Below are 12621 nucleotides of genomic sequence, written 5' to 3' on the forward strand. Positions count from 1 at the left end.
ATTTCTATTTCAGGATTTTTCAATTTCAAAACAACATTTTTGAAAAAGTTTTTATGATTTTCAAGTGCTACTTTGACTCAAAGTTGCCATGTCACCCTTGGATAGGATTCACCTGTTTTTGAGCTTGGCCATGTACTAGTACATGCCAAATATTTTCAAGGCTGTTAATTAAAAGAAAAGCTGCAGTTTCTCCTAACATTGTTTCCCCTATACTCTGCTTGTGCAGAAGTGTGAAGGTGGGGAATGACATGAAGCGTAAGGCTGTGATGCGCCGGCTGCTCCTGCTGACCACCTTCATGCTGGTGACCCTGGTACTGATTCTCCAGCCACACCTCCAGCAACATGGGCTCCTCTACAAGACTGCTTCTGTCACATCCAGGTGGGCAACATTCCGTTTTCACCACACAAAAAATTGTGAATTCTTCATTTTTGGAGGAACTTAATTTGGTTGTGAGGGGGAAATAAAAGAGGTCATGATTGAAAACAATTCAGCACTACTACAGAAGTAATAAATGGGAAATGCATACTTACTGTGGAGAGGTTACCGAAAAAATACAAATTAAACACTTCAAATATTAAACATTTTAACCCTTAAACTGCCTAACCCGGATATATCCGGCACGCATATACATGTCCTGTGTGTCGCACCCGGATATATCCGGGATAGCGTATTCCCCCGAAGTAGCAACTTTGCGCGCCAATAGCGCACGAACCCCGGAAGTTAGGGACTTCGGCCTTGTTCGAGGCTTTCTTTTTGGAGGTCAGCAGCCAACCCTGGCACTGATAGCATTTTATAGTGCTGAAACTCTGGCATATTAAGGGTTTAGATTAAAGATCCACCTGAATCTGCGTGTTAGTCCAGATACAAGTGGAGTTCTGCAGGTATTTGACTACCCACACCCAACTTGTACCAGTCTTGCCCCAGTTTACACAATACATGTTTGTTGTACAATGTATATGTGCATATGAATTTTTGTTGGTACAATAGTTCAAATAGATGATGGAAATGGTATCAGTATAATAAAAATAGTGGATAAAACTGGGTTTCATCCACTGTCTCTATTTTTTTTTAATTGGAGTGATGCAGGCATACCTATGAATTGTCTGGTGCTGGTAATTAAAAAAAATTATTACTAAATGCTCTACTGCACATTACTGTATGTAACATTACTTGTTTGGTGTAAACTAAGCATTATCATGCTAAATGATTATCAGAATAAAACATTTAGAATAAGTAATGGTGTAATGTATATCATTCAATCTTTAAAAGCTTTATTAGGTTTGGAGACTAAACTAAGAAATGAACAGTCATCAGGATTGAAGTCCAGTGACTCAAATGTTATGCTGTAAGAAACAAGCTCAAGAAATTACACTTCAGTCTTTTAGTGCATGGTATACCTGACAGGAAGAAATGCTCTCCAAAATCCAAAGTAATTACAAAAATACCAAACATTATATGTTTCAGAACATATTATTAAAGAAATACAATCTAACTTCACGTCAACTGATGCTTTTCCTTCTAGAAAGCATTATTATCCGTTTTAAATATCATATTAAGCACTTAGTGTTGGCATATCTTACATCCTGCAAGTTGCCCCCTTTTGCAACTGTTGGAGTCAGTGCCCAATCACCACTCCCTGTCACCAGAGAGTTGCAGACACCAGATAAGACAAATGACTCATTTCCGGAGGGTCAGAATAATTATAGGAGCAGGTAGGATAGTCTACATGCATATTTATAACACATATAGGTGCTGGCTGTGATGGATTTGCCAAGCACACAGTATTACTCAAAACGGCTGTCAGCACCGTTACCATCTGATCAAATAATAACCACCATGCCAGGCTTTAGAAGATTGCTACCTCCCCCCTCTCACCCATAGAATGATGGAGCACTGTAAGATGTCTTCAGGGGAATCGGGAGTGATGGGACGATAAAGTGTATGAAATACCACAGGCGGCAGTCTCATGATCATAGGCTGCAGAATTGTCATTTGGTATGTCAAGTACAGGATCCTGCAATACTACATGTTGTACAGAGTACAACCATTGAAAAAAAACGTGGCAAAGTCACAAATAATTTCTCTTGCTTGAGTTCTTTAAATTTTTCCAAATAAGAATTAAACAAGAGAAAATACTTGAATGTATAAGTTAGTGTCAAGGCAATAGTTACTGCAGTATGCATGGGAAATTATAGTAGATACTTCAAACATTTAAAGGAAGATGCAAAGACTTAATTTTATTGATGGATTAACAAATTATACTCACCACAGAGTCAAATTACAAATCTTTTCTTTGTATCGCTTCCTCGCCCACAATATTTGCGAAAAGTTTTGACATCTAATTAAGACAATGGGTACAACATGACTGCATATCTAAACAACGTGGGTGGAATACATGTACTAACTTAGTATTTGCTAAATCAACACATATGCTCAAATTAATAGTTTCCGTTGGTCTAGCTGATATCGTTGAAGCATGGATACATCACACCACTAATGTATTGGAAAGGAGAGAAGAAACTCATCACAGAGTGCCAGGCATTGCTCTCGGTTTAGACTAATCAATAGGCGTAATCTATTTTCAATAAGCACATGTACATGTCTGTAGTTTGGGAGATGAACTGTGGGCTGCCTGATATTGAGTGGCTGCCCGACAAATTTTATGGTCTCTGTTCAATAATCTTATCTTTAAGATAAATATTTCAAGATCAATCATGTACATGATGTTTTTTTTTTTTAATTTCACCCTAAATTAGAAGTCGTGCCTTCAATTTCAGCGACAATTTTCCTGTTTATGTCCTAACACACTCAGTTTTAGGTGCTTTCATATGAAACTGTAAATTACAGCAAAAAAAGATAGACTTTAAATTCCTACATTACCACATGTGTCCAGTGTTTTGGGGGCTCAGAATAAGGTTACTAGTTGTAGTAACTTTTGCAAATGGGATCTTTTTAATACTTCCTGCCCACCCCCCTACTTAATACTTAAGTTTGTTAATTGTTCTGTTGCCCAGATGCCCTTGGTCCTCCCATACCAGGACTATGATGATCATGACGGCCCCACTTTCATGCTTCATCACAAAATCAATAGAAAATCTGTTTGCCGGAATGAGATCGCCACGGCAGTGTGCCACCTTCCTAAATAGATTTCAATATCCTGGAATCGGACCAGAATAAAGCAATTTCACTTGCCTACTAGGGGAGGTGAGGAAGGCGTGTCTGGCATGAGAATAGTGGTGGGTGAAGGGGACTGCAGGTGTAGATGGTGCCTTTATCATTATCGCTCACCTTTTAACAGTGTTGAAGCCATTAAGGACCTAAATTCAATTTCAAGGGTCTGTGGGGATGGTGGTTGTAAATTGGCAGGTGGTCAAAGACAGGACTGTACTGAAGGCCAGGGGACTGATAATGTCAGAGGAATGACTTGTCATTGATTATGTTAGGAAAATTTCACAGAAAGTTTATAAATGTGGAAAAAAGGGCACATGCATACATACATGTACTAAGGAATATACAAGTCAGCCTTGGTGATCAACTCAGCTGTACTAAATCAAGTAAAGAATGTGAAATATAAAATGACCCTTTGGGCATCCAGGTTACTATTGGTTACTATTTGAGCCAGATCTTTGAGTCATTCTATGGAGTTGATGGCTAACTGTAGTATAGTTGACATAAAGTTGAGAGGTTGTGGGTTTGTTTCCTGCCATTCCTTGCCGGACACGACTTTTCTCAATGAGTACAATTAACTTAATGGGGAGATAAAAGGCAGTGGAAGGACAGGGATGGGCCCAAGACATGGTGGACTCAAACTGCCCCTACCACTCAATAAGGCTATAGGACTTTAACCTTTACATATAATATTATTGATGTGTGCACACCAAGGTGTTCCCATCAAATGCAACCTGCTTAAATTATCAGTGTGATGGAGGTACTAATTTTGAGAATAAGAAAGGGTAAGGAGACAACTGACACTGCATACAGCCCTTCATTCCAGTGGTTTCCAAACCAGAAATCAAATCCACATCCTCTATACTGGCTTTGTGTGTCTGCTGCAATAGAGGCTAACATTGGGTCAGGCATTTCTATAATTGTCTTCCCAGTATTACCAAGTCATACCCTGCTTGGAACCCCACTGTTTTAGACAATCTCTAGAGCTGAAAGATCCAGCCTTGCACTTTTTCACAACCTTCACCTCCCACACATTTCCTGATGATAGTCAATTTCTGAGCCTGAGTGTTTCTGAAGGCCTCTTGATGGATTCTCAGAAGGGAATACAGTAAAATGGAAATTTCTGCTGGCTCAGCCCCCTCTTTGTGCCTAGCCCGTGAATGATTACCCAGAGAAGCCATCATTAACCACTCAGTTTCAACAAATCAGCAAATGGTGGGCAGGAGTTTTGCAGGACTCAGCAATTCCTCCTGCCTAGAGGGATGGAATCATTTCATGATACAAGTTGCCCCCTGACATTAATTAAAACGTTATGACCTGATCAAGATCCCATTGATTGGTTGTTGATTATGTATGAAAAAAGATGTGCTGCTCTTCAAAAGATGTGCTCTCTGTCTCCAATTTGCATTTATCTCTAGAAGAAGTATCTGCAAACTGTGTAAAAAACCTATGCCAATAGGAATCAACATCAGATGGAAAATAAAATTGCTTCAGCTAAAAGATTGAAGGGAAAACATATACATGTAGATGGTTCTTTGATCACCAAGAAGTATGCTTTGTACCTTATAATGCACTAAATTTAATTTTCGATTCAATTTCTCACAGAAGTTTGTAATTTTTCACTGGTCGTGTCAAGAAAGACATAAGATATGTACAGTATATACAGGTTCATTGAAATAGGGAGATTTCCCTAGCACCATGAACAGTCCGTCACAGATTAATGTCCTGTCCTAAGGACTGAAACTTTTTGCATTTTGCGACTTGCAGTCGCCAGTGTAGTCGCCGTTGTGATGTTGAGATGAACGGACCTGTTCAATCCATGCCAAACATTTGTATACCTGTTAAAACAGGCATTTCTTCAACATGTTCGCACTAGCGCAGTGGTAAAGTTTACGCATTCTAAACCAATGCACCCGGTTCGAATCCGGGGAGGTAGATTTTTTTCAACTTTTTTTTTTCTTTTTTACATCCATTAAAATACTAATTTTTACATCCATTTGGCCACACCAATTTATTTCTTTGGTTAACGGATTCGCCGCTTCGTTTTTTTGCCGAATAGAAATAAAAATTAAAAAAAAAAACAACTTAAAAATGCCCCGCAACAGAGCTCACTCAAAAACAGGCAATGTGTAGTGAAATTTGCGGCAGTTCACGCAAATTTTAACAGGTGGTGTCTAGATCTGCTGCAGTTCAGGCACATCTGTGAATCTCTCCATGCGCCAATATCAGGTTTAGTTACTCTGTTCTATTTATATGACATTCTAATAACTAGAAAAAAACGTTCACACACGCAAACATTGGCAAAATGCCAGCTTTTTTAAAAGCACTTGTTTCCAGTAGAGTACAGTTGGGACTCCGAGCTGTCCAGGTAGAACAGTCTGGCTAGAAACATAGGATACTGACCGCTTGATGTCCTGAATTTTCGGCTAATGAATCTACCATTACCAGACATGAGTGGAAGAGGCCAAGGAATCAGACAGTAATGGCAAAGTTATGTACGGAGGAAGCAGCTGCCAAGTACTCCATCAGGACTTGGCGCTGAGTGCACTTACCTTGCCATACAGCTCTTGTCTTTTGGAACAACTATGCCCCACCATATGCTCAAGTCTAGCTGGTAATGGAAGTTATATCTGGTAAAAGAGCTTCAACGTGTTGTACTTTATCTTCTGTAATCCCAAATGGAAATGATGTGTCAGTAGAAAATAGATTTAATGGGCTTGGCTGTGTACATATGGAACCTTTGTGTACTTGACAGAATGGGCACATGATGAATATTGGAAAGGGCTACATGTACATGTAACGCATAGCTATTGATTTGTCTTTCAACTTACTTTGCTTCATCATGAGAAACTCTCTTAACCTCTGCCAAGGGACCTGGCTGCTGTTTTACTGATATGTAAGCCACTGCTTTCTCAAGTTTGGTCATGTAACAAGTTCTAGTGTCCAGCAGTAGAAAGCAATGGTTTTATGTCACCCAAAAGAATGAGTATGGTATCAGTGGAGACAAAAGCAATATCTGTTGTTAGGCTTCTCAGCATCTCATGGCACATCTTATTTTCTAACTCTGATAGCTGAACATGAAGAAGTGCTGCAGTCTTTATGCTTCAATGTCTTCAAAATGCCTGTTGTTCCATTTTGGTGGTCAGATTTCCTCTATACATGTAACGTTACTTGTTCCAACCCTCCCTCATGACAAATTGCTTTGTTTCTCTAGCGGGCAAAATTACACTTAACCTTTTTTTAGTTAGAGCCCTATAATGGCGGGGGCATCAGTCATTAGATTAGTGTTTTATGACAGGGTCATTTCTAAATGAGAAAATCAGTCATCTAAATGTATGAAGCCCCTGACCTATATTTGACCCTGACCTAAAACTGTCAGTCAAAAAGATGTTGCACCCATCCATGTTAAGGTATCAGAATTGTTAATGGTAGTCTTCAAACAGTCCAAATATTGAGGGAAAAACTCTCATTGGAATCCATTTTGATGAGCAAAATTAGTGTAGTTTGGGTGTAGTGTATTGTTTGGTTAGGTTTGTAAAATGTAAAATCCTAATGAACTATAGTTGTGGTATTGAGCCTGAATTATTTCTTCACAATGAAGAGTGTCATTCTTACACAAAATTGTTTTTGTTACTTACAATATTGCAAGCTGACAAGTACGTCATCTTGAATTTAGAAACTCTCTGTGCGAGTAGCAAAGCTATTGTTTCCCTAATCTTCTGTCTAAAAACAACCACACATTCAATTTTATATACAAAAAGTAACCTACATTTTGTATCATGTGAATTGAATCAACAGGATACAAGTATGACAGCTGCATTAAACTAAGAGAATGGGAGAAGTACAAGACTTGTACATACATTTGTATCTTCACAAGATACTACCGGTAGTGGCCGACATTTGCTACTTGGCTGACTGATGTAGTTCGTGATGCACAGCCTGAATTTTTTCAGCCTGCAAAAGCTGTTACTAAATATTTTGTCCTTCTATCTTCAAATCTTTGCTGCAAATTGCGGGAGGGTGTTTCAAGGCCAGTTTGATATAAACCCATATCGATGAAAGCTGTCACCGGAACACATGCTACTCTGCTCAGTGCCTTAATGGCCGACAAAGGTCGACCATAAATTTGGCCCTGCAGATTACGTGTGTTCTAATCACGAAGATACGTTTATGGGATGTTTGGAAGCACGCCTCTGGGAATTCTCTGACCCTGACCTAGCCCTTCCATATATGTATTCACTGCATGATGTTCATCAATGTTGCACCTTTGGTGACCCCTTGCAGCTTGCCCCAGTTCTAGTTGCCTCTACTGGGCTGTGTACCTAAACATAAGGTCAGGTACAGAACAATTAGTCAAAAAAACCTTTTATCTTCAACAATGGTAGAAACAATTAAGAAAATGTTTATTAGGACTTTCCTTTAATCATCACTTGTAAAGAACATGCCCTTGGGAGAGGATCTCAAATTATAGATGGCCTCTTTTTCCAGTGCTATATTTTCATCTTTGCTGGAGTAATTGTATGTTTCTAGTAACAAAATAAGAGTATACACATTGTGTACATAAATCATAGGAAGAAAGGCACAATGTATTGTCAATGTTCAGATTACAAAGTCTAGATGGACAAGCAGGTAAAGCAATCTTTTAGTCAGAGTGATACAACAAAGTTGGCCCTGCAGACTTCTATCAAATCAGTATGTTAACTTTGTAGATAGCTGAAAATTCTGACTTTTACCCAGTGGATGTTTGATCAGCACCAAGGACAGGTTTCTTTAACTGTATCTGCATTTAAATGACTTTTACATTCTTGGAAAGTTGTGTGTAGTTTTGCTTGATTGAAAAGAAGAATTTATGCATACAGGAATGTATTGATCAAACTGTATCATCCTTTGAAACCAAGATTAAATGTGCTGTTTATTTTTTACTTCTACATAGTCCTCCTCCTTCAAAGTCAGAACTCCAGGGCAACTTCTCAGCAGTTGCCATACCAACAGGACACGCGCTGGTACAGCATGAGCTGAAAAGGTAGGATTGTTCTTCATTCCTGTAATTGACTTATTTTTCTCACAGTGGCATTGATAGCAGTGGTAGTGTATACAGCCACAAATTCTACAAGTTATGGAACATTTCATATAATGGCAACTTTTATTGTGTAGCGGACTAAAGAAGCATCAGTTTCATTTGTTATCATTTTGAAGGCATGACCCTGTCAACCCAGACGAACGTCACCGAACATTGTTGCTCAGCAAGACGGTTCTGAAACCACCAAGCAACCGGACCAACCTGACACAGACAGAAGTGGCAGGACCACTGCGCACCAGGTTTCAGGAGAGAATAGTGGATGCCAAACAATGGAGCTGGAATAGGACTGCCATGTTAGAGATGAGGTAATGCACCATCTATGTAACACACGCTCTTGCTGTCAGGGCTAGCTGTATAGACCTCTTGATCATGAAACCAAAACAGAAAAACAAAGCAGTTTTGATTGGCACAAGCATTATGAAAAAGCTAATGAAAGGTCAGATGATACAGACCTCAATCCCTGTAGCTTACAGGTATTTGCCATCAAGAGCCAAGATGACCAGAGGGTAGGGGCATGATTCAATTGGGCTAAAACGCCCTGTCAAAATTCACATTTCTGGTTTTTTTTTACGCAACACAAATGAGGATGTTGGGATTTCTAACACTCTGTCAGTAGATAAAGACTGAGAATAGAAATACACAATGTACATGTACCTGCTCTTCCTACACATGAAGGTCTCTGTTTCCAGACTTGTTTCTTTCAAAGGTCATAAGAGACTATGAAGAGCAAATTGTATATGCCACAATGAACAATGTATAAGACAATATTGAGTGACGATGATGACATTGCCAATGGGTAACCTTCAATGCAATCTCTGGCCATTTCTTACTTCTCCACATTATTCTCTAATGGAATTCTAAAGAAGCCTGGCATCAAGCCTACATGAAAGGCATTTATTTCCCAAGATGTGTCATACCATCCAAAATTTCATCAGGCAAGGTAGTTTCATGGTGCTGAAATCGGATTGAAATCACGTTCCAGTGACACTATAGCCATCAGTGACAACATTATCAAAGGGGATGTATCTGTTTCATACTGCCTGACTTAACCTTGCACTAGTGGAACCCTGTGATAATATAAAACGGTTGACATTACATGCAGACTTTGGCGTCAGCTGGCACCACAGGCCTTGTACATACATTTGTACCAAATTTGTAGTGGTTACAGGGTTAGGTGGGAGGGAGAAGGTTAAAGGCCACATGGAGGATGTGACATAACGTTAGTGAATGGGTACATTAGCCCCAGAAGAGCACAGGGTACATCAGTAATTTGATGAGATTTTCTCTCTTTGACTCTGAATTGTTTGTGCATTTCAATAAATATCAGTCTGCTACTGTATACCATTGCAATACTACATGTAGGTACTGTAAATCCATTCATTTTTGTGATATAATTCACCATGTCTTCAGTTTGCCATCGATTGAAAGAAGTCTGCAGTACAGTATTAGAAAAATGAAATGCATATTCAGAGGAGAGGCCACTGCAAACACTGAGAAAACCACCACGGGCATTGATTTGAAGATTTACAATAGCCTGCATATTATGCATGATTGTGCTGTGGCAGAAAGGACATTAGTGAGCAATTTTTCAAATTTATACAAAAATGTACATTTGTGCATAATCACCTGTAAAAAGTCTAATTCAAGGATGGAAGCCGAGGTGAGAATTATCTTCTTTCACCTGTTGGATCCACCAAACCTTAAATGATATTAATGGGACAGGTAGACACACCAGGAATTAAAGGCTGTGGCATTCCAAATGGAGTGAAGCATGATAAATGTGGAGTTCTGCATGTGTTAATGTTAAACCATACAGCTTTGGCGGCATGGTGCATCAGTGGATCCAGGATGACAGATTTGGGGATTTGTCTGGCTTTTTCACACTTGTAGATAGATAGATAAATCGTCTGGATGGGTTTTTCCAGGAGCACTAGAGTGGACTTGGAGAGAACAGGCAATTCAGACATGTAATTTGTCATATAAATGTGCCTGTAAGGTGCGCAAGTAAATTGTACTGAGGGATGGCTGTTTCAAAATTGTCCATGGATGTTGGAAGGCAGAAAAAAGTGGAGGATTGTAATGTTGTGTAACTATGCCTTTATACAAAGTTCTTTATTCACAGCCACATGCAGTATTTACATGTGCCAATGTTTTGGTGCACATCTGTCATCTTCCTTAGGGCAATATAATTGGAGACAGTCTTGTTTGGTGTGATCAACTGACATTTAATCATGTGGCTTCCTCTGGTTCTACATTGGGCTAGTTTAAAGTACTGAGCAATGGGTATACTAATGCTGCCATTTAAATTTTTTACAAGTGGTGAGCCAGGCCTCTTTCCTTCTTTTTCCTAGTTTGTTGGGTCTCTGGCTAAAAAAAATTTTTGAGCAATATATTCACATGGATATTATCAAGCAAGAATAATAAGAGACTAAACAAAAAAAAACATTGTAAGCAACAAAATGCTCTAAAATGTGACTTAGTCTCTACACCTCTCATCACAATTCATGACTCAAGTGGCTCATGGAAATACTGTGTGGGTGTGAATAAAGAACTTTGCCATATAGTCGCTTACGGACGAAACTATTCACGATGTGTTGTTCTTTGTGAAAAAAATGTCTGAGTGCTTATTTACATTTTGTACTTTAAAAAATCTTTCTTCAGTATCGAACTTCTCTACGAATTGTCGAGTCGTGGTGCCTTTCTAAAGATGTCATTTTCTTCTTCATATTCCAGAAATGCAGTCCGCAAAGTGATTGATACCGCTAAGAGCATTTCTATCCTGCGGTCCCAGACGCACATTGGGGATGTCATGCACTACGACATCGACAACCACAACACGTTTAACATCACCAAGGACCTGTACGACCTGCTCCCCGAGACCTCTCCTCTCGAGGGCCGACTCTTCAACTCCTGCGCCATAGTGGGCAACTCCGGGATCCTCCTGGGGAGCGGGTGCGGACAGGAGATCGACAGCCACGATTTCGTCATCCGCTGTAACCTCGCTCCCGTGACAGAGTACGTTAAGGACGTGGGGAGGAAGTCTGACTTGGTGACCATGAACCCCTCTGTGCTCCCCACGGCTTTCGGAGGACTGAAGGAGAAACACTGGGAGGAGAAGTTTGTGAAGAGGCTGCGCATGTTGGAGCACTCCATGTTGTGGATCCCCGCCTTCACCACCATCAACGGGGAGAAATATGTGCAATATACAAACAGGATCATCCTGAAGAATGACCTGAATATCAAGACTCTTTACCCCACTAAACACTTAGCACATTCCATACGAGGGTGAGTAAAAGGGCACATATAATAACAGTTAGATGATTCTGGGCCTAGCTTATACCAAACCTTTGTTGTACAATATATGAAGTGTTTTCACACACTTTCAATGAAGAAGGCAGGTGCTGGCAGCCATGTTGGTGTCCGTATTTGTATTTTAATGATCATACCTCAAACATAAACATCATTTATTTGTGTCTGTTGGTAAATTTTAAATGTTTCAGGTCATTGCCCTGTAAGAAATCAATAGTGGTTATTTGAGAGGAACAAGAAGATCTTGAAATGTCTAAATACTATTGAAATGTGAATAGGGACACCAACATGTCAGCCAATGCAGCATTGACTTGAGATGAAAATGCTCTATATTTGACAGTAATTTTTTGTCTTCAAGGAACCAGATTACTATGAAGTTCTGCATCAGTAATGATATAACTCTAAGTTTAACAAAATGAATACTTTTATGAGATACTTTTCCAAGTCAAGATGGACAAAATATCTAATTAACAGTGTAAACTCAGGCTCCTCCCAAGAAACCCTACTGTGTTCATATAACAGCATGACCTTGCACACCCTTTGCCTAATGCCAGGGCCACATTTTCAAACCAGTGCCCAGCCAGACAGATACGAGAACAAGGAGAATGATATAAAATGACACATAACATATACAATGTAGCATGTAAAAAAGATTAGTCATAAGCATAATTTGTGTATATTTCTGGGTATGGTTCAGTTATTGATATACAAAATATATTTCATTCCCTTTGAAAATGTGATCCTGGTATTAGCATTGAGTTTATATTTCTATAAACTGAAACAGAGAGGACTGTTGGAGCAATCTTCACTTCATCACGTATGTGCACGTTATTCATCATGGACAGCATGGTGACCTTTGAAAGCATTTCAGACGAGTGTGATTTTCCGCTCACCTCTAGCTTATGCCACTGAGCTGGGGTAAAACTGAGGTGTTATTAGCCCCAGGTGGTGCTTGGGCTGTAGAGGGGGAAGTTATCAAGATAAGCTAGCAGCACACCTGGGGGCAGACCAACAAACTAGGACAACCTATGCACACTTCAAAACAATCACCAGACAAATCAGC

At 39.5% G+C, this 12621-nt stretch overlaps 2 protein-coding genes across 8 annotated transcripts in view; one reads left to right on the forward strand and one right to left on the reverse strand.

The window, feature by feature from the left end:
- Positions 1 to 12621, forward strand: part of LOC118409610 (CMP-N-acetylneuraminate-poly-alpha-2,8-sialyltransferase-like) — a 46453-nt gene that overhangs the window by 26658 nt on the left and 7174 nt on the right. For all 7 annotated transcript variants that reach the window (XM_035810753.1, XM_035810754.1, XM_035810751.1 and 4 more), the window contains 4 exons: positions 227 to 379; positions 8103 to 8192; positions 8366 to 8554; positions 10983 to 11534. In XM_035810753.1, coding sequence (XP_035666646.1) covers positions 249 to 379; positions 8103 to 8192; positions 8366 to 8554; positions 10983 to 11534 — 962 coding nt within the window. In that variant the 5' untranslated portion in view covers positions 227 to 248. The remainder of the gene's footprint in view (positions 1 to 226; positions 380 to 8102; positions 8193 to 8365; positions 8555 to 10982; positions 11535 to 12621) is intronic.
- LOC118409606 overlaps positions 1 to 12621 on the reverse strand; it is a 52208-nt gene that overhangs the window by 12638 nt on the left and 26949 nt on the right. The gene's annotated exons all lie outside the window — the stretch shown is intronic.

Source organism: Branchiostoma floridae, chromosome 2 (assembly GCF_000003815.2).
Source record: "Branchiostoma floridae strain S238N-H82 chromosome 2, Bfl_VNyyK, whole genome shotgun sequence".
Lineage (NCBI taxonomy): Eukaryota > Metazoa > Chordata > Leptocardii > Amphioxiformes > Branchiostomatidae > Branchiostoma > Branchiostoma floridae.